Below are 21,975 nucleotides of genomic sequence, written 5' to 3'. Positions count from 1 at the left end.
GGACAGAGAGAGAGAGAGTGGACACTTCAGAGGCATGAGTGGGAGGATATTGAAGATGCAGGCAGGAAAAGCACCGCTGAGCGTCTTTGAATCCACCGACAAGGGTTCAACACTGTCACGCTAGACCAGGGATGTCAAACTCAAATACACAGGGGGCCAAAATAAAAAAAAAGTATAAGTCAAGGGCCGGACTGGTTCAGGTCCCGGGGTGGGTACCTGATATGCAGTTTATAGATTACCCTGAAACACAGGACACATCATGAGACACAGAAACGTGTTGTCTCTTTCACAAGATCCACACTGACTGGATAATGCTGGTTTTATTAAACCCCAAAAACTTATTGCACACACCATACACAGGCTATTCATCAAACTAATATAATCTGTTGCAATATTTTCTTATGACTCTGTCAGTAATTTCAAGTAGCAACAACAGGCAAACAGCAACAAAATAAATGTCCTTCAAAAATCAAATATGTAAGTAAGATAAATGCAAAAATGAAAGTGCATGCATAAAATGCATTGTTAAAGCTTAATTTGCTGCTCTATGATTTTCACCAATAACTGCTATCTAATGTAAAATGAGAAAGTAAATGAAATCATTTGCATAAAACAAAACCTTGCCCCATTGTTTTAGTTTGCTGAGGTTATGTTTATGACACGGATAGACGCCCGAGGCGAGTGGGATTTTAGGCGAACGGACTGGTAGTAGTATGCTGGTGTTGCGTGGGGCAATATGCCGGTGGGCCAGTTATTATTGTAATTCAATATCATCTCGCGGGCCAAAGATAATTTCTCACGGGCCTGATTTGGTAATTACATACCCAAAATAGGGATCATGATTAATCGATTAGTCATACTTTCATAATATATTTATGATGCTTGGTGCTGATGCCAATGATTGAAACAAGGAACATAATTCATATTTAAATACAATCTTTATTCAAGGTCAAAGACAGGAATAATCCAGTAAACAGTAACACCATCATTTACAATTTAAGGACAAAGAGTTCACGTTTACAATAGCAAACACTTTTTTTCTTGGTTCTTGCGTAGCTACGTAGTTTATCTGCGGCTTTTAAGATGTTTGACGACAAACTAAATAGCATTTAATTTCGGTGTGAGATGAAAATGACTTGATTATGACTAATGTATACTTCAAATCAAAGTGTTTTGATATCATTGATGGGACTGCCATGGCACAGGGTAATGTAGAGTTGTGTGGTTCCCAACCTTTCTGAATCAGGGCCCACTTGAAAATCTGAATATCCAAAGCATTCGACACACCAAACCACCAGTATAACCAACGACGACAGTGGGGAACGAAACAACATCGTTGGGATACACTTCAGAGCAGTGGTGTAAAGTAATTACACCAAAGCATTTTTATACATTTGGAAACTTGTGAAATGGCACATTCTGCGTAATTAATACTTTTACTTTCAGTACTTAAGTGCATTTTAATGTGAATACTTTTGTACTTTTACTCAAGTACATTTTAAATACTGGACTTTTACATGTAACAGAGCATTTCTACATTGTGGTATTGGTACTTTTACCCAAGTACAAAATGTGAGTACTTCTTCCACCACTGCTTCAGAGCCATTTGATGAACAATAGAAACACTGACAGTCAATCAAAATCAATCAGAATGTACAACGTGTCGCGCTCAACACATTACTAATTAAACATGTTTCATAAGCATTATCATTCATCAGTGTGGGTAACATAATTATCATTATAGTCGTCTTTATAGTTTTCATTCATTATTTGAGATGCTGTATCTTGCACGCAAAGTTGATATTTTGCCCTGAGGGTGATGCTAGAAGAGCGGCCATGGGGTAAATCAAATGACCAGGGTTCAACCTATGGGGAGCATGAATGTGCATGAATTAGCATGTTTCATGGCATTCCGGACATTTTGAGATATCTCGTGAGTCGTGTCCAAGTGAAAATCGTGGCCTATAAGCATGGTGCTAAAGGAGGCTAGTAGGGTTCTTCCTCCGAGGAAGGTGCACAGAAAAGTCTATGGCAATAAAGCCGTTTTCAAGATATCCTGTTAGGGACAAAAAGTGACGGACGGATCACTAGTTTACAACTAGTGGTTTTCAGCGCAATCACTAGCGGGGCTAAAAGCTGGGTATTGTTGAGGCTATCAAACTACAGCCACTCTTCCTCCTGGATATAATAATAAATAATAAATGTAGTGCTTTTCAGGGTAATTGTCACTGTACATTTTCACATACGTGAAAACTGTCCTCTGCATTTTACCCATCCTATCTATTAGAAGCAGTGGGGATGTGCCATTAATATGGCATGGCGGAAGGTGAACCGGCTCCCTTATGATTACTAACTAGACAGCCTTAGTTCCTGCTCAGTTTTACGGCTGCAAAATGATCAACTTTAGGGCCTGTAAAATGCTTTTTGAAGGAATGAATGAGTGATCATATTGTGTAATATGTCATTACCTTTTCATGATTGAAAAAGCCAATTGGAACACATGACTGGCAGACTTATCAGAATTTAGTAATACATTTCTCTTCTCATAATGGTACCGTAATACAATATAATATTGAGATCTACTAATTGGTACTGAGCACAAATAGTTTTCCATAAAGGGGAAGGGTTGCATTTAAAAAAAAAAGAAACCGTGCTACTGAATTCCCAATACTGATTGCCTTTTTTTCTTTTTCTTTTTTTTTAACAGCCCTGGTTAAAACATATCGATATAATTTATTACAAACTATGAGTCAATCAAAGGAGAGGGTGACACTTGGACTAAACAGTTCTTCTATTCAAAAGTCACATCTAAGTCCTTCTATATAATAAACTCCTGATTTGGAATGTACCGACAATGGTTAACAAATGCAACTACTTCTGCCTCCTTTCAAAAGACATCTATCTATGCCAATGCTTTTTGAATGGACACAAAATACTCATATCTCAAGATAAAGAAGACTCTTCAACACTTTCTTTTAATGCACTAATCACTATTCAGGCATGGACAATGCCTTTCATTTTGCAAGCTGCACCATCACAACTCCACATGGGGGCAACAAAACATTACACGCTACAATAAATAACATTTTTAAATACTGAAAGTGTCCAAATGTTTAGTGTCAAACCTTTGCAACTTGCTACAATGATACTTAGATTTTTTTTTATTTAACTTTCAAGTTTTTTCAATCAATTCTGTGATTGTGTTGGCTGTGGGGATTATATTCTGACTGCATGAATTAGTAATTTTAGATTGCAAACAAGCAACAATAATCGGCATCACTTTCAATATTGCTAAGCGTGCCATGCCTAGATTTTCCTCAGCTTGTATTTACTCATGACAAACAATATGCTAAGTTAGTGACAGGTATGAACAATACAAAAAAAACATTACTTGAAGAAGTCCTTTGCTGTGAGACTTGGCTTGCTTGCAACTTGACTGCTTTAAGACTCGACTTGACTCGATACTTGAAAGCAAAACCTCTGATCACATCTGACCCTGGTGTTATAACTTAAGAATAATGCAACTTAAAATGCATCAACATCACAGGCCTACTGATGTTTAGCCTACTGCTTTGCACACGGTTCTGCCGTTCTGTAACATTTGTTTCGCGTAATATTGGTAAATGCCTGGGCCCTTCCAAACTGGCATGGATGTTCTGTTATGGGGATGGGCACAACTGACTCATGTCTGACTTGACCTGGACGTGTAAACTAAGGCTTAAAAACAGCTCTCTCTGAATCGCTTATTCATTGACATGGCTAACATAACATCTTTTTGTGTTGCAAATCAGTCACGCACATTTCATGACAATTTAATTTCCCTCTCAATTCACTCTACAGGCTATTGCACATATAGTACATTAGCTATGGAGGATTGTATCTCACGAGGGTGGTGGTTGTGACACTATTCAGTTTTAGTCATGCCTATAAGGCCTGTAAAATGAGTTTCAGGTTGGCACATCCAATGTAAAAGTGAATTATGTGCTTCAACCTATATGGGGCACAGATGCAATGCTTTGGATCCTGTCTAGAGCTCGACTGATGGCAGGTTTCCAAAGTCGATCCAGATTTTTGAGAGTCCTAAACTACCAACTACTGATATTTTGAATGATATTTTGTCAAAAATACTTTTAAAAATCTTTTTTAATTTAATTTAAGTTTTTGTATTGCGTTTTTTTTGGAAAATGTTCACCTATAATGACATGCCCAAAACAGGGACATCAGTTTGAAAGTGGTTAAATATTTTAGACACAACGGCTGCATAATTGCGATACTCTGGCTCTAATCTTGTAGTACTTTAATAAAGGCCTTGCATGCCAGGGCACGATGGTATATCCCCCATAGGTTTGCAGTGCATGTTACAAAGGAAAGGGAATGAATGTAAAGGGTTATGAATAACCCTTGCGGTCCAAAGGAGCGAAATGAGATACAACACTCATCAGCATCTCCAACGTCCTAAGATGAGCTTTAAGAGCAGGACGTGAGAATGAACCATGATGCTTCAGGGCAGCATTGGCACTCCTTGTGTTAACCCATTCAATCCGGGAACGCATCTGTGTCATTTTAAGATTTCTATTCAAAAATAGAAGATATACAAGCTCATAGCGCGGCACCAAGATCTGCTATTTTTTGAAAAATCGTTTGTGCAAACATTTGTGCAAATCTTTGAACGTACATATATTTTTAAGCGAACATGTGTAACTCAAATCTTTGCTTCTGGGGGTCCCACAAAATATTTTGAGATGGGGGTCCGCGGCCAAATGCATATCTAGAAATGGTTTCTAAATCCAGTACGTCCAGTATCCAGTACAGTATGTTGCTATATCAGTGGTGCTCCAACTTTTTCATGTCAAGGACCCCCCAAATTATGTATTTGGCCGTGGACCCCCATCTGAAAATATTTAGTTCCAGGGACCCCCAGAAGCAAATATCGGAGTTAAAAAAGTATACATATATTCAAAGATTTGCACAAATTGTCTAGATTTTTCAAAAATAGATCTACAAGCTCATTTTTTGAATAGCCAAAGAAATCAAAAAATAACACAGATGCTTTCTTGGTCTTAATAGGTTACAACTGTGCCTGCGTTGCTCTTCAGAACCCATGAGAGTCTCATGAGATGTACTCAAAATGTTCTCCTTCAGAAACAGGGTTTCCGAACTCGCTTATTTTAGTTGTTAAGCTGAAGTCCAGTAAACACATGAATCCAGCTTCAAGTGAATGCGCCACTGGCACATCTAACTCCACAGTGTCCATCTAGAATAATGTCAAACACCTTGTTCATCTTTCTCTACCACTACAACTAATAAGCATAACTGAGGTATACAGTACGTAGAGTCAAACTACCATTTGATATGTAGGCTACGTCCACAAAATAGGTTTTAAATGTTAAATCTATCATATCAAAGATATTACAACAAACATTACAATAACCTCTTTACAAAAAATATAGAGTAGTAACATATATACTGTAGGGTAAACTATTCTATTCTCAAATATAGTTAAACTAAGACACAAGAGTGTTGCACAGTGACAGGATGCTCTCACAATTTGAAAACTGTTAAAGGCATAGTTCACCGATAAAATGACTTATTTTCGATCAATTAAACACCCCATGAAGCCTTGAATTCATGAAGATTTTTTTGTTTGTGTCGCATTCTTAAGCCAATAATTTGATGACTGACGGAAAGATGCTAATGTCTCCTGTAAGAGACTCAAAGTTGACTCTTTGTGACTCTTACTGGAGCCGCCGCTGGTCATCAAATTATTGGCTTAGGAATGAGACAAAAACAAAAAGAATATCCATGAATTCAAGGCTTCATGGGGTGACTAATCCATAGAAAAAAAGTCATTTTGGGGTGAACTATCCCTTTAAGCCTAATGTACACTTCATTGTACGAGCGTGTCATTCACCTAAACATATTTTTTTGCAAGCGACACAGTTGTACAATGAAGTATAAATCTTTTTGATTCCCTGTTTTCCTTTTTTTTCCAGTTTGGCATAATTACTGCACATACATTCAAATCGGAAAAATACTGCAAGTATTGTAAACAGTACAACAAGTACAAAAGCACATGTTTGCAAAGACGGGGGGGGCGGGGGGGGTCCGAAAACACACCAATACAGCAGGCGGTGGTGCAGAGCCGACAGTTACTACTCCTCTTCCATGGACTTCTCGATCTCTTTCAGCCTGCGGACAAACTCCTGAGCCTCCCTGTCTCCGATGCGCGCGTCCAGCAGCCTCAAGACTGGCTTCTCTGGGGGGAGAGAACAAACATCGGAGAGAAAGTACAGTTTGGTTCGAGGTAGGGGTGCAACTTTTATTTAATTTAATGTATTTAAATAATCTATTAATAATCTATGCCTGTTTTGTGGTCATTTATAGGTGAAAAGTTTAAAAAAATGTGTGTATATATGCATGGATTATATATATATATGTAACACCCGGGATTCGAACTCGGGTCTCCCGCATGGAAAGCCAACATCTATACCACTAAGCCAAAGGGAAATCCCTGTAGTTTGGGGGAGATATTAGAGTTTCAGGCCATCAGCCTGAGGTGGTGAGCCACTCTGCCACACTCACCCCCCTTTTGACCTCCTCCCACGGAGACACGGCACAATGTCCGGGATTCGAACACAGGTCTCCCGCGTGGGAAGCCAACATCTTAACCACTAAGCCAAAGCGAACTCCCTGTAGCTCTGGGGATATATTAGACTTTCACGGCATCAGGCTGAGGTGGTGAGCCACTCTGCTACATATATATACAGTGCTTATCAATTATTCGATTTTGTGGGTTACCACTAGGTTTGTTGCGAGACAGGTGGAGGATGACCGGTTGGACACTCTTTCCAGCCGCTGACGCATTGGGTCTTCCTGGCCAGCAGAAGTCACTGAGCGGGGCCACAGCTTCACCGGCAAAGTCGTTAGTGGACAACCAGTCATAGTCCATTACAGTGAAGGTCAAACAGGCATACCTGTGTCTATACTGTTCTGGACTGACATGGCTGGAAATAAAAAAACAACAACAAGACCAACGAGAATTACCAGCAGCAAACAAATATTGCACGATTTCACTCTGAAATCGAATGAATGAATGTATTTATTGTAGATTTTTCAACAATAAATCCGTCAGTAAGTCAGTAAAAGCGTTAAGCAATGAAATACCGATCAAAATCAGCAGTTCAACCAGATTCAAGGGAAGTAGAAAAAGTGCTCCTCGGAGCAAAGGTCTCCGCCAGGTCAGGTAGGTTATTGTGGGCCAGAATTTAGTCATGACTATAGACATAATGTGTACTGATCTGAGTGATGTATGGACAAAATGTATACAAGTAATATAATTTTTTTGGTTGTTGCAAAAATCGGCCTCCTGGTGGCGCTATAATGGACCAATGTGAAAAACAGTGCAGGACAGAGCTTTTTCCTTCCCTAGGGTGTATGCGTGCACAGTTTCACATCAATCAGGCCAACGGTGCCAGATTTTAGCTGTCCACTGACAGACAGATGGACGGACACACACACACACACAGACAGACACACGGACGGATGGACGGACGGATGCAGGCTGCCAGGCCATAAGCATTGATTACTCACAAGTAAAATAGTTCGTCAAATACCGGGTGGAGCGTCTTGGGTTTGACTTGGGTACGCTGACTCTTGGCCATGGGAAAAAGGTGGTGAGGACACAGTTCCACAATGACAAAGGGGTCACTCAAACCTAGATAGGACAAGAGACAGGATGGTGTCATATTACAAGCACTGTTTGCTGATCCATTGTGAAAAAGTATCTTGCATTTCATTTTGGCCAACAGTTTACCTTTAGTACCAAAACATTTTACTTAAGTATAGTACTTGAGTAAATGTACTAGTTACTTTCAAACACACAGTGTACCGTTGGCATCGAGTGCAATGATATCAGCTGCATGCAGAATCTCCACCGTCAGTCTCTGATCTGGTGCATCATAGTAGCACTTCACACTGATCCGCCCAAAACGAGTGTGTTTCAGCGTTTTCTGGAACATTGAAGTTTGTTATTGTCACCAAGAATGAACGTTGCAATCCTTTATCACAGTGTTTCTCGAACTTTTTTATGTGAACGACCCCCAAATTGATATGTATTTTGGCTGCGGAAAATGTTTTGAGCCAGGGACCCCCAAAAGAGAAGATTTATATTAAAAAAATCAAAATGATAAAATATCTTCCTAACATTTTCAATATATTTTTTTAATTTTGTCCAAAATAGCAGATGTACAAGCTTGCAGTGCCGCACGAAGTGACACGCTGTGAGCTTGTAGATGTGATATTTTTGAATATCCAACCACTTAATCCACTTAAATGGATTAAGTGGTTAAAATTATTGCGATGCCATGTTAACTACTTTTGCTGGGGACACCCTCGAACCCCCCCCCAAGGACCCCTGGGGGTCCCCAGACCCCACTTTGAGAACCAATACTTTATCATCATCAGCAGAAGAGAATTGCTGGAGCAGAGCAGTGACAATTAATATTGTTATGAAACATTGCTCTCTTTTTTTTCTCCTTCCATCCAGAAGCCAGGGTCATGATGTGAGTTTTATAGCACTATAGCTGATCAAATTAAATTGTCAACACAGATCAGCTTCCCACAATTCAATTCCGGTGTGTGAAACACACTTATTAACCACTTAAAACCCCTGGCGTCCTTATTCTGGAGGGGGGGGGGGGGGCATGTAAGCTAGACTCGCGGTCTGTCAGACACAGCGGTTCAAATTACACTGTGACTGTAGTCAGTCCGGAGGGGAGAATCGAGAGAGGCAGAGAATTGCTGAGTAAGGTGTGAAGACGAGGATTTCACTTTATTTTGCGTGCAACTTTGTGTGTTTCGAATTAACAATTTTATTGGCAACTAAAAGTACGTTCTCTCACACTCACTCTCTGCTATAATTTGAGCCACTGTCGCTGCCTACTGGCAATCTTTCTTTCCTTTTTTTTTTGGCTTTCGGGCCGTCTCAGACCTAAAATGATGGTAATTGTTTGGGCCGGGCCTTAATTTCCAGGCCCCTTGAGAACTCTATTCTGGGCATGTCTCATAATAGGCGAACACTCGGTGAATATAGGCTAACACTAGGCAAAAATAGCACATCTACAAACTCTTAACGAGTTGTGAGCTTTGTGTTGTGAGCTTGTATGCCGTATATTTTAGAGTAGATTTAAAATAGGAGGGGTCTAAGTATATAACTTTACATTAATATTTTAATATTAATGTTAGAATTAAAACCAATTATTTGGGGGCCCACTTGCAATATTGTCACAGCCCAGCAGTGGGCCCCGGGTTGGAATCGCCGGTCTATGTTTATGTGGATTATATGACCAAAGCTTTGAATAGGCATTGACAGCAGTACGGTTTGTTAAACAAGACCTGATGTGCTCTGCTTTCCAATAAACACTCCTTCCCCTGCTCCACTCCAGAGATCAGAGGAGGATTTTCTGCCTAGTTGGATGCAACTCACCTGCAGCGAGATCTTCTCCAGATAGTACTGCTCGATTAGCTCAAAAGAGGAACACTTATTCAGCCTGAGCTCCTCATCAAGGACCTAGAACAGAAGAGTGTGTGTGTGTGTGTGTGTGTGTGTGTGTGTGTGTGTGTGTGTGTGGGGGGGGGGGGGTAGTAGTTAGTACAAGTTGAGCTGCGCCTTCGAAAACTGTCCTTTGTTTGTCTTTCTCACTGGTGCGGCAGTCAAGGCAAAAAGTCACCAAAGAGCCGGGAAGGATTCACACACACATAAAGATATCTGACTATAAGTCCTGATTGCAAGAGCCAGGGCAGAGCCAGGGCTTTGCAGAGCACTCTGTAACTTAATTAAAGCATCCAGGCAGCTCTTTTAATTAAGTTTGTTAGTTTCCAATCAAGACTAGACTACATATGCATGATATACAAAAAACACACACAGCTAACTAATAGAATGCCAGCATTCATACCTTGAAATCTCCACTCTTCATGTCCTCCAGGGCAAGACCATCTCCTTCAGCATGGAAGAACTGCAGCAGAGTCTAAGATTAAGAACAAAACAAATACAAGCTAATAAGCTAAACAAGACCAAAGATAAAGGGCCTGATTGGTGGCTAAACATGTAATCAGATTTACCCAGACTGCTCTTATATTCATGAATATGTCTCAGCATATTAACAGTCCTGTGGTCTAGTCTCACTCTTACAAGGTTACGTAAAGAAGGAAAGGACATCTACAGTAGTATACTGTATGAAGGTAGATATGTTGCAAAATTCGAGAGCTTGTAGATTTGATTTGAGCACTCAAACTAACTGAAATTTGAACCTGTAGTCCACACACACACACATGATCTGAATTTGAAGTCACAAAGTGAAGTCACAAAAATATTCACACACGTGTAGGTCGTCAGTTGCACAACAAGAATTGTTTATTTTAAGAAAACCACTTTGATGGTTTTGAAAATAGCGTCTCTCCATAAATAACGATGCACGACGTTAGGCTCAAGTGCACATTTCTTTTATCGGAGGAATAAAAGAAACGTACGTTTGTTTATGGAGTGCCGCTATTTGCACGTCGTGGTGTTCTTAAAGTATCATTTTGATTGGCGACCAGAGGAAGCGCACCTGCTTCATTATCCAAGAATTGTTTATTCTTTCCAGACTTCAAATGTGAATTTACATGTGTATGAATATTTTATGCAGGTACAATTTTCAATGTTGCACGTGTAGATCGCATTTTACGAGTGCTCTAATCAAATCTACAACCTCTCGGATTTTGCAACATGTCTACGTTCTACATCACATGAACCCCTTGTAGGAGTGAGGATAGAGGAGCTGTAGGATGGAGCAGAGTAAAGGGCCTGAGAGACGGAGCCTTAGTATTTGCTACATGGAAATCTGCCATGTCTCTTGCCAGCTAGTTATATTGGCATCAAAAATGCTCTCACATTGTCATTCAAGAGGGAGCTCCCCTCAGAACACGGCAGCACTGCCTCGTGACTTCATTAATATCTGATCTAGCTAGCAGCTGCTCACCAGTGAGTCTGTGGGTTTGGATCAGTGGTTCTCAAAGTTTTTTAATTTCAAGGACTCACAGTTTGATATTCATTAACTCAGAGAGTGTGCAAATGGCACCAAATGGACCCTTACTCTCTGAGTTACAGACCTGTAAGGGTCCATTTGGTTCCTATCTATCCTAAGGAAAGGGACCCCACTTTGAGAACCACTGTGTTAGATGATAGGGGAGAAATGGTAACAAGTGACATTAACCTAACAAACCTAACAAGTTAATTTAACCTAAGCCATTTATATAGGACTAGAGTTTCGGGGGGCTACGCCCCCCTCAACCCCAGCCGCGCACGGGGCCCAGCGTGGCCGCGTGTGTATTGGGGGACCCAAATCGCCGGAGTAAAACTGTGGAAAAGTTAAAAAAAAAAAAAAAAAAAATTGAAAAAAATATATTTTTGATGTTTGAGGAGGACCCCCGCGGACCCCCTGCTGGTCGACGGACCCCCTGTGGAGTGTTGGGACGCGCGGGGACCCCCCTGGAACATGGCGGACCATTTCGGTGTTTTTTTTTTTTTCATGAAGGTGGTTGCTTGTTGCTGGCGCTGGCTGTGCAAACCTGGCAGCCCAGCGCATGCTGCCGCACGTTACACCAGAAATGGTGCCTGGAGAAAATGGTGACCAAAAAAAAAGTTTGGAAAAAAAGGAAAAAGCCCCCGCAGCGGCTGGCTGCTGTTGTGGTGATGAGGTCGTGCGCACGGTAAACGGTACGAAGCTGCCTCCCCTTCCGTTTTGTCCGACATTTGGTGAGTAGAATTAATTATGTTGCGCGGTGGAAAAGGTGTAGTGAGCAGTGAGATGTCCCCTACGCGAGGCGTAAATTCAGCGCGGCCGCCGTGGCGAGTCAGTAGGCGACATGTGGTCTGGCGGTGCGTTGTTTATTCGATAACAGAGCTGTGGGGTGTCGACACCGAGGGTGCGGAAGTCGGTCGCCATTCATATAGTTAGATGACATGCAGACATATCTTGGTCACTTGTTCTCATGTCTTAGCTCTGTTTTTCTCTACCACAAATGTTAAGAATCTGATTTAGAGAGCACCTTAAGAATGTGATATAGATACAGTAGATGCTACAGTAGGTTCATTCACTGGGCAGAGCTGAACAAAGCTGAATGCTTGAAAACATGTGTGACATGACCGCAAAGGGCAATGTAAGCTTTGCACTGACCTCGACCGTGTACTGAAAGCGGTTGTAGAACTCCACCTGAATGCCCCTATTGTCAGCCACATTGTCCAGGATCATCCTCAGCAGCAGCTCCCACATGCTTTGGCGAACCCTGGCCGGCACAAAGCAGCACCCATACACTCATGTTCATCAGTGTTCTGATTAACCCCCCCCACAAACACACACACACACACACACACACACACACACACACACACACACACACACACACACACACACACACACACACACACACACACACACACACACACACACACACACCTGCATGCATGCACACGTGTAGGGGTGCAACAGTTAATTGCACTTATCGATTTAATCAATTATTAAAATCAATCAAAAATGTATCATTTCATAAAATAATGAATTAATAATCAATCCCTACTTTGGACATCTTATAGTGAAAATAGCAGATCTACAGTATAAGCTCACAACACATCATTATGTGACACCGTTGTCCGACGAAGTGTAAACCAAGACACAACATATAGAAAATTATTAAAAATATATAATAAACACGCTTTGATCATTTAAATAATAAAAAAAAACGAACTGATAATTACACATATGCACACTCCCACCTATATAGCCTAATTCATGTTTTTGCAGCAGATAAGGCTAGATAATGGTCGATGTTAGTGCAAATGTGTCAAATCATGGGTGTTATTATTATTGCTTGACTAAGTTTCATATCTGTAGTAAAGACAGAGGAAGGGACAGTAATAATTACCTTGCCAGGTTCTCCTTCACAAGGGACTCGTTAAGGACGACCAGAGTTTCGTTTAAGTACTTCATGAGAGGGGCCACAGCCTGGAATATTGTCACGTTAGCCATATTACATTTAAACACTGACAAAATCTCTTGTCCAGTGGTTCCCAACCTCTGGATCCGGGCCCACTTGAACATCTCAAAAGCGTTCGCGGCCCACCCATACCTGACCACTTAACAAGTACGTTGTCAGATGGGTGTGGCTGGGGATCACAATGAAAACACAATGGAGATAACAATAATTTTTCCCAAGGTTTTAACCCATTAAAACCGGAAAGCGTGTCATTTTAGATTTTAGCGTTGGCTATTCAAAAATAGCACATATACATATAGTGCTTATACTGTTCAATCTGCTATTTTTGAACATTTTTGAAAAATCTTGAAAGTTTGTGAACTACTGATTTGGAAGGCATTTGTAGAATCGGCCTCAGGTCTTAAAGGGATAGTTCACCCCCAAAATGACTTTTTCTCCTATCGCTTACTCACCCCACGGAGAGTTGATATCATGGATATTTTTCGTTTTTTGTTGCATTCCTAAGCCAATAATTTCATGACCGACACAAAGAGTATTCCTTGTGTCTCCTACCGGAACCGCTGCCTACCGGTCCTCTGGTCATCAAATTATTGGCTTAGGAAAGTGCCAAAAACATATCCATGAATTCTAGTCTCCATGGGGTGACCAATTGATAGATTTTTTTTGGGGGAGTACTATCCCTTTAAAGGATTCAAGAAAAATACCATGACTTACTGTTTACATAATCTTTATTTTTTTGATTGTAATATCCTCCCGGCCCACCACCGGGCCCTGGCCTACAGGTTGGGAATCGCTGTTCTTGAGTACAGTACAGTATAGTACAGTATATGAATGCAGACTGCATGAAGCTGCTGCTAGGCCCTTACGTCATCGTTGTTGATGGAGTCTGGGGACAAGCTGATGTGCTGTAGGTACCTCCGTAGCTCAGGTTGCATCTGCGATGACGTAGACACACACACACACACACACACACACACACACACACACACACACACACACACACACACACACACACACACACACACACACACACACACACACACACACACACACACACAGGAGAACATTATACTGTGGTGCAGTGCTTCGCAAACTTTTTCACATCAAGGACCCCCAAAGTTACACTTATTAGCCCGCGGACCCCCATTTGAAAAGATAAGCCAGGGACCCCAATAAGAGAAGGTTTTTACGGCTCTCTAGCAGTGATTCTCAACCATTTTATTTTCAAGGACCCCCAGTTTGACATGCATTAGGCTACGGGCCCCCATTTAATGGCATTCATACCTCTGGGACCCCAATTCATATTGTAAAATCAATGTTAATTTAACTCTGAGAGTGTACAAATGGAACCAAATGGACCCGCCATTTGGTTCCATTTGGACACTCTCAGAGTTACAGACTCATAAGGGTCCATTTGGTCCCTGTCCATCATTTAGCTGGGGACCCCTGGAACCCCCTCAGGTACCCCTGGGGGTCCCCGGACCCCACTTTGAGAACCAACGCTGTAGTGCAAAACTACGTTTAAATCACCCTTAATGAAACCATTCCTGTGAGTGAGTCCCAATATGTTCAAGTATTCCGGAATGACTGTATGCTTGAGTTGTATAGTTATAACTATAATTGATATTGTTGTCATTTCCAACCAGGACGTGTGGAAGGCCACTTTTGGACTACTTTTGGTTGGCGAAAGGGCCTTTCTGTGTGGAGCTTGCATGTTGCACGTGTTCAGAGTGTGCTGGCACCTTATCGGTGAGCACGGCGATGAGGCGCGTGGCCTCTCTCTGCAGGTCCAGGTCCACGTTGTAGAGCTGCCCGTGGAGAGCCTTGTAGACCTGCTCCTTCCCTTCCGCCCCGCACGACTCCTCCATGGCCTGCTCCACAACCTGCCAGTCCAGATCCCGGGGCAGGTTCCCCAGGAACACGCGCACGTGCTCCGTGTTGTTCAGCGCCACGCACAGCTAGCGGTGTGGGAGGGGAGGCGGGGGGGGAGGGGGGGGAGAAAGGAGCGACAGAGAGAAAAGGAGAAACAGCAGCAGCAGGAGCGAAGGCAGACAAACAAGGGTGAAGAAAAACGAAGAAGGGAAAAGAGGCAGGGCTACAAGAAGCCGAGTGGGGGAGTTTTGGGGGGCGTGTACTGTATGTAAATAACTGACACGCAATAGAGGCAGATCTAAAACTATAGCTCAAACATCGTAGAATATACTGTACGTATAAAATAATGCTTCATGGTTAATATATGTGTTGATAATCAAAACAATAATTTGTTTTGAAATCATAATAGATTCAAAATATGAACTCTTTGACCTGCCAATGACGAGATTCAGTGGTTTTCCACTAGATTTGTGTTTTCAGTGGTTTTCCACTAGATGGCGCTGTTCGCTCGCCTATGGGTCATGGTTTGGCTCCCAGAGAAGGCGAGGAGCAGCGGGTCACATGATTGTGATTCCCCCCCCCCCGATTCTACAAGACTCGGAGACTCGGATACGTCTTTTAAAGCAATCGGGGGATCGATCATACTGGAGATAAATATTCTATGGTTTTTCAAAGGTGAGTGAAAACACACAAATCGCTGGCAGTGGCGTGGCAAATTATTGTTTTATTTCTGTCAGTCAAAGAGTTGAGGGATATTTATTTGCGACCCAAACATGAGTCCCGGTCCACTGTTTGGGAAACACTGGCCTTACATGCCCCGCTCTCCCACTGAGGTGTTTGTGTTGCCGGGGAGAGAACACTGGCTGACATTTACCACCCACGTCACCGCCAACCTTCCCACCTTCCCACCTTCACCGCCTTCCCGCTCCCCACAGGCATGTACCTGCACCGTGTGGCTCTTGTGGTCTCGGCCCAGCTGGTTCCTCTCAATCTTGCGTGTTATCATCTCGGAGTAGCTCACGGCCTCGCTGCAGAAGTTCTGCACCAGACAAAGAGTCACAAAGCCGCCGTCGGTGTGAAAACGTGCAATTCACCTTTTTTTGATTCCTGCTCTGATGTTTGTGAGCCGGGCTTATAGTCCCGGGGGACCTTTTCATTCAGCTTGTGCATGTCTGTGTGCGCCTGTAAATGCTTGTGAGGGCCAGCTGTCCCCCACATAGTATAGTAACATTTTTAGAACCATTTCCTGGTTCTCACAAGATTGTTTTTGTTGTTTTATTGTAAAAAAAACAAAAGGTTGGTGTTAAGGTTGAAATTGGGCATTTAGTGATTAGGTTGGGGTTAGTGTTATGCCTGATTTATAGTTGCGTGCTGTTATTGTGCACCAAAAATGGCAGATCTACAAGCTCTTGTGAGCTTGTAGATCGACTCTTTTCGGCTTTCCGGTTAGGGTTAAAAACAAAAAAATCACTGTCCTAAAACGTTGATGTCCTCACAAATATAGTAATACAAACCTGTTTGCGTGTGTGTGTGTGTGTGTGTGTGTGTGTGTGTGTGTATGAGTGTATGTGTTTGTATTACTATACTTGTGGGGACCAAACGTCCCCACAAGTATAGTAGAATTTGAGGACCATTTTTCCTGGTCCTCGTGAGAAAAAATTGTTGTTTTATGGTTGAAATCATTTTTAGAGATATGTTTACAATTAGAAAAAGATTCAGGTTGGGGTTAAGTTCAGGATTAGACCTTTAGAGGTTAGGTTTAGGGAGTTGGGGTTAGATTTTCACCTATTTTGTACTTAGTTGTGCAGCGATGTCAAACACCAAAAAATAGCAGATCTACAAGCTCACAACGTGTCGCAGCGCGACACGTTGTGAGCTTGTAGATCTGCTATTTTTCGGCTTTAGACTTGCGGTTAAAAATGCCCCACAAAAATCATAAATCAATCATAAAATATGGCTTCCTAAAATGTTGATGTCCTCACAAGTATAGTAATACAAACATGTGTGTGTGTGCGTAACTTTTTTAAATGTATACCAGTGTTTGGCAGGGGTACTCACGTCTGTCAAGCGCGTGACAAAGATGAAGGCCCCGGCGGAGTCGGGCCAGGCCAGCTGGGACCAGATCTGGCGCACCTGGCTGAAGCATGCTGTCACTTCCACCGCTGACGAGCTGTGTTTGGCCTGCTGCACGGGCTCCAGCTGTTCCACAGCACACACACACAACATACAGCAAAACATGTGGTACAGTACAGGTGGTATACAGGCAACAGCATACTGTAACACTATGTGATGCTGCGGGGCTGACCCGTAGCCCACCACGGGACCCACAGGCTCGGTAAGCTTCAGATGCAATTATCACAGGTGCGGGTGGGCGGGTCAACACACACGCAAAAAAAAAACAATTTAAAAAAGAAAAAGCATTGTGGTAGCTCTCTCTCTCTCTCTCTGATACTAATGAAGGCTCTGTTCCATTCTGGTCAGGGTGCTGATATTGTGCATGTTGGCTCACTAGAAACACTCCATTTTGGTTCCCAAATGGCCCCTTATGGTGGGTGTGTAACTCGGGGAGTGTACAAATGGAACCAAATGGACCCTTACGGGTCCATTTGGTTCCATTTGTACACTCTCAGAGTTATGGGGGTCCTTGAAAATAAGACAACCACTATGCCACACTAAATGGAACAGAAAATAAAGCATTTTTTTTGCTCAAATCTAAAAATGACACGGTTTTAATGGGCTAATCAAGTTATGCGCTGCTGCATCTGCCGTTATCTCCTCGCTGTACAGCCATGTCAAGTTATCTCTGAATATACCTTGTAATGTTGTAGGCCGCCGTATCCATCTACTTTATCTTTTGATGTTTAGAGCATTGGTTCTCAAACTTTTTCATGTCAGGAACCCCAAAATGATATGTATTTGGCCGCGGACCCCCATCTCAAATATTTTGTTCCAGGGACCCCCAGAGGCAAAGATTTGAGTTACAAATGTTCGCTTAAAATATATATTCAAAGATTTGCACAAATGTTCAAGATTTTTCAAAAATAGCAGGTCTACAAGCTCATAGTGCGGCACTCGGTGCCGCGCTATGAGCTTGTACATCTGCTATTTTTGAATAGCCAACACATAAAAGGTTACAATTATTGTGATGCTACTGTATATTAACACATTTTGCTGGGGATCCCCTGGAACCCCTCCCAAGGACCCCTGGGGGTCCCCGGACCCCACTTTGAGAACCAATGGTTTAGAGTTTGAAGAGAAATGTGTATTTTGCGAGATTTTCCGCTGTGACCCAGACAGACACGTTGGTTTACAACGTGCTGGCCTGTCGCTGTCCTTCGGCGTGGTGCTGAACCATTTACCAATCGACGCACGCAGGCTAGAGATCTAGGGGGATATTTTAATGTCCAGTGAGGCCGGGAGGTTTCTGATTCTCTCATGCACACAAAAAGGGTAATCGTCTAATAATTCGTCCCCGCTGAGCACAACTGAACCTCTATTATTAGCCTACACCTGGCGCTGCCACCCTGCTCACCATAACGCCTTTCATTAAGCCTATGCTGCAACGGGAATACATACTAAAGGCAGGTGTGCGCGTGTGTGTGTGTGTGTGTGTGTGTGTGTGTGTGTGTGTGTGTGTGTGTGTGTGTGTGTGTGTGTGTGTGTGTGTGAGAGAGAGAGAGAGGGAGAGAGAGAGAGAGACTTGCAAGGCTCTGCATAAAAAGGACTGCTAAATACCTCCATTATACATTCTCTCTCTCTCTCTCGGTCTCATTCTCTGTCTGGAGAGCAATTGAATGGACTCATTAGAGTGGTGCAGGCAGCGGAAAGTCCACAGTTACATTTTTAACCTTTGATTGACTGATGATTAAACATAACTGACACAAGGAATTAGCGAACATTCTTTGCATATTACGGAGGAATTAGAAATGACAGAAATCTGTTAAGAATGACAGAAATCTGTTAACCCATTAAGACCTGGAACTGTGTCATTTTTAGATTTGAGCTAAAAAGCATTATCTTACACTTTGGGCTATTCAAAAATAGCAGATCTACAAGCTCATAGCGCGGCACCGAGTGCCGCGCTATGAGCTTGTAGATCTGCTATTTTTGAAAAATCGTGAAAATGTGTGAAAATCTTTGAATATATATATATTTTAAAGCGAACATTTTTAACTCAAATCTTTGCTTCTGGGGGGTCCCTGGAACAAAGTGTTTTGATGGGGGTCCGCGGCCAAATACATATAATTTTGGGGGTCCTTGACATGAAAAAGATTGAGCACCACTGATATAGAAAAATACGTTTTTCAGAAAACTGTTGAGATTTAGGAGACATGTAGAATCGGCTTCAGGTCTCAATGGTTTAGAATAGCGCGCGCGTCCGGGATCTTGAGCCCGGGACATGTCGTGCACACGTACCGTATAAACATAACTCATATGGCTCTGCAGCCCATCATGTTGGGCCAATATTCGGCTAATAATAAACCATCCGTCTTAATTACACAGACTGCAAATCAGGACCAATCTCTTGTGTACAAAACACAATGTTATATAATCATCACATCGATACTCCTTCGTTCTGAACCTCCTGGGGGGATGCAGCCCACCTGGGGGTGGTGTTCAACCGGCTTGCTGAAATCTAAAAGAGAAGACGTTTCTGTGCTCTCTTTACAAGAGAGGCCGTATTTGAGGACCATGACCAGTGGTGGAAAAAGCACTACCTTTTTTTTTTACTTAAATAAAAGTATCAATACGGCAATATGTAGAAGTACTCTGTTACTAGTAAGAGTCTGGAATTAAAAAGGTACTTGAGTAAAAGTACTCAGAATTGTACTTAAGTACAGTACTTGAGTAAATGTACTTATTTACTTGTGAGTGTGTGACTGACTGTGCTGGTTCCGTCTGAAGTCAACAATGATCTCTTTTGTCTTGTTAACATTCAGTACCAGGTTGTGTGTGCGTTGCACCAGCCCACCAACTGTCTAACTTCCTCCCTGTGGGCATTCTCGTTGTCGTCCCTGATGAGGGCCACCACTGTCCACGTAGTTCACAATGTGATTGGTACTGAACCTGGCACAGCAGTCATGTGATTGGTACTGAGCCCAGCACAGCAGTCATGGGTCATCGGGGTGAACAGCAGTGGACGTTGGAGTTGTTTTTTAAACCTGCTGCATCACTACTGTAAACAGTCAAATCCTCTAGTGTTCCTTTAACGCTGAGAGTGTATACATTTACAGTTGATCAATGGAAAGAGAAGGTGGCAAGAAGGGGTACAGGTAGGGTTGCCAACTACCTGACACCCGGCCGGGCGTTCCTTATTTCCAAGAAAAACAAGCAACGCCCAAAAAGAATCTCACTGTATTATGTAGAGTTTACGTACATTATATTAACCACTTGTTATGGGGGGAAAATTGGCCCAAAAAAATGCTGATCTACAAGCTCACAACGCGTCACAACGGCTATTTTTGGCAAAGAGATTAGGTGTAGACAGAAAAAAGCGGTACATCTAGAGGGTTTAAGTGGTTAACAAACTGTGTTATAGTATGTATGTATACAGTATAAGCTGTCTGACCTTGTAAGTTGTATGCCATTGATTGATTCCCAAAAATAAGGAACAAAGTGTGTCCCTTATCAGATCAATAAGGGACACATCTTTTAGTTTCCAAATAAGGGACAATTCCTTATTTCAAAGGACGGTTGGGCAACCCTATAGGCCATTGGTTCTCAAACTTTTTCATGTCAAGGACCCCCAAATTGACACTTATTACCCCGCGGACCCCCATTTGAAAAATGTATGCCAGGGACCCCCATAAGAGAAGATTTTTTACGGCTCTAGCAGTGATTCTCAAACCATTTTAATTTCAAGGACCCCCAGTTTGACATGCATTAGGGCTACAGACCCCCATTTAATGGCATTTCTATCACTTGGACCGCAATTCATATTGTAAAATCTATGTCAATTTTACTCTGAGAGTGTACAAATGGAACCAAATGGACCCTAACGGGTCCATTTGGTTCCATTTGTACACTCTCAGAGTTACAGACCCATAAGGGTCCATTTGGTGCCTAATCTATCATTTAGCTGGGGACCCCCTGGAACTCCCTCAAGGACCCCTGGGGGTCCCCGGACCCCACTTTGAGAACCAACCCTATAGTCAGGCTGAGGTGGTGTCTGAAGAGGCAGAGGTCCTCTCCTACCGTGTCAGTCTCCACAGCTCGGTGAATCCTGTCACAGGATTTCTCATGGACGATTTGCAGCCACTTATGGATGGACGTCTTGAACCAGTTGTGAAAGCCCATCAAGGCCAACAGCTTAGCATCCCTGGAAAACACACACACGTTCATCTTTTTAACCCTTTAAGACCGAGAAATCTGTGTCATTTTAAGATTTATATATACAAGCTCATAGCGCGGCACTATTGGTCATTATTTATTTATTTACTTGGCACTGGATGAGTTAATGTTGCAAATTATAGTGTGTGTGCGGGCGAAATAACATTGACAGCTGACAGGTGACGAAAGAGTGCCAACCCATATGCCAGCTTAGCAACGGTTGCTAAGCTAGCATTGTATGGCACTCGCTGTTGGGGTGGGATTTAGCGAAGGGTCCATTGCGTCTTTTTTTATGTTTCCTAATCTACGTGTTTCACTGAAAAAGGCTATTATGTGAATAGTAATTGCAGTGGGAAAAGGATGACTAACTTGAGAGGGAGAAACTCTCGGAAGCCTTTGAGGGTCTTCAGGGTCATGAAGAGCTCGAAGATGGTCTCTCCCATGGTGGGAGTCAGTCTGGAGCTCTCCTGCTCCAGAGTCCCACACACCCTCTCCATGGCCACGTTCATATCGTCAGCTACCTGGAGGAGCACCAGAGGAAGAGTTAACCAGGAAAAAGTACCCACATGTTTTACTTAAAGGTAGGGTAAGTGATTTGCAATTATTCAAATAATTGCAAAATGGGTCTATATTCTGATAGTACTCATTGCTATAGAGTGTTTGTTCAGTAAAAGGAGTCTCCATGTCTCTCCAGCTCTTTATTAAACACAAAATACATTTTCGTTTCAGTTTCAGTTTCAT

The 21,975-nt window shown here is 42.4% G+C and overlaps 1 protein-coding gene across 1 annotated transcript in view; it reads right to left on the bottom strand.

The window, feature by feature from the left end:
- Positions 1–5,089: 5,089 nt before the first annotated feature.
- baiap3 (BAI1 associated protein 3) overlaps positions 5,090–21,975 on the bottom strand; it is a gene marked incomplete at its 5' end in the record, with an annotated part of 55,342 nt that continues 38,456 nt past the window's right edge. Inside the window, 14 exons of the mRNA XM_084071632.1 lie at positions 5,090–6,256; positions 6,799–7,004; positions 7,591–7,714; positions 7,889–8,009; positions 9,485–9,568; positions 9,954–10,025; positions 12,216–12,324; positions 12,961–13,040; positions 13,899–13,967; positions 14,775–14,990; positions 15,848–15,943; positions 16,963–17,103; positions 21,100–21,223; positions 21,604–21,755. Coding sequence (XP_083927758.1) covers positions 6,153–6,256; positions 6,799–7,004; positions 7,591–7,714; positions 7,889–8,009; positions 9,485–9,568; positions 9,954–10,025; positions 12,216–12,324; positions 12,961–13,040; positions 13,899–13,967; positions 14,775–14,990; positions 15,848–15,943; positions 16,963–17,103; positions 21,100–21,223; positions 21,604–21,755 — 1,698 coding nt within the window. The 3' untranslated portion in view covers positions 5,090–6,152. The remainder of the gene's footprint in view (positions 6,257–6,798; positions 7,005–7,590; positions 7,715–7,888; positions 8,010–9,484; positions 9,569–9,953; positions 10,026–12,215; positions 12,325–12,960; positions 13,041–13,898; positions 13,968–14,774; positions 14,991–15,847; positions 15,944–16,962; positions 17,104–21,099; positions 21,224–21,603; positions 21,756–21,975) is intronic.

The sequence above is a fragment of the Gymnoscopelus microlampas genome (assembly GCF_963454915.1).
Source record: "Gymnoscopelus microlampas genome assembly, chromosome: 11".
NCBI lineage: Eukaryota > Metazoa > Chordata > Actinopteri > Myctophiformes > Myctophidae > Gymnoscopelus > Gymnoscopelus microlampas.
The sequence above is the reverse complement of the archived record's forward strand: the minus strand, read 5'-3'. Positions and strand labels throughout refer to the sequence as shown.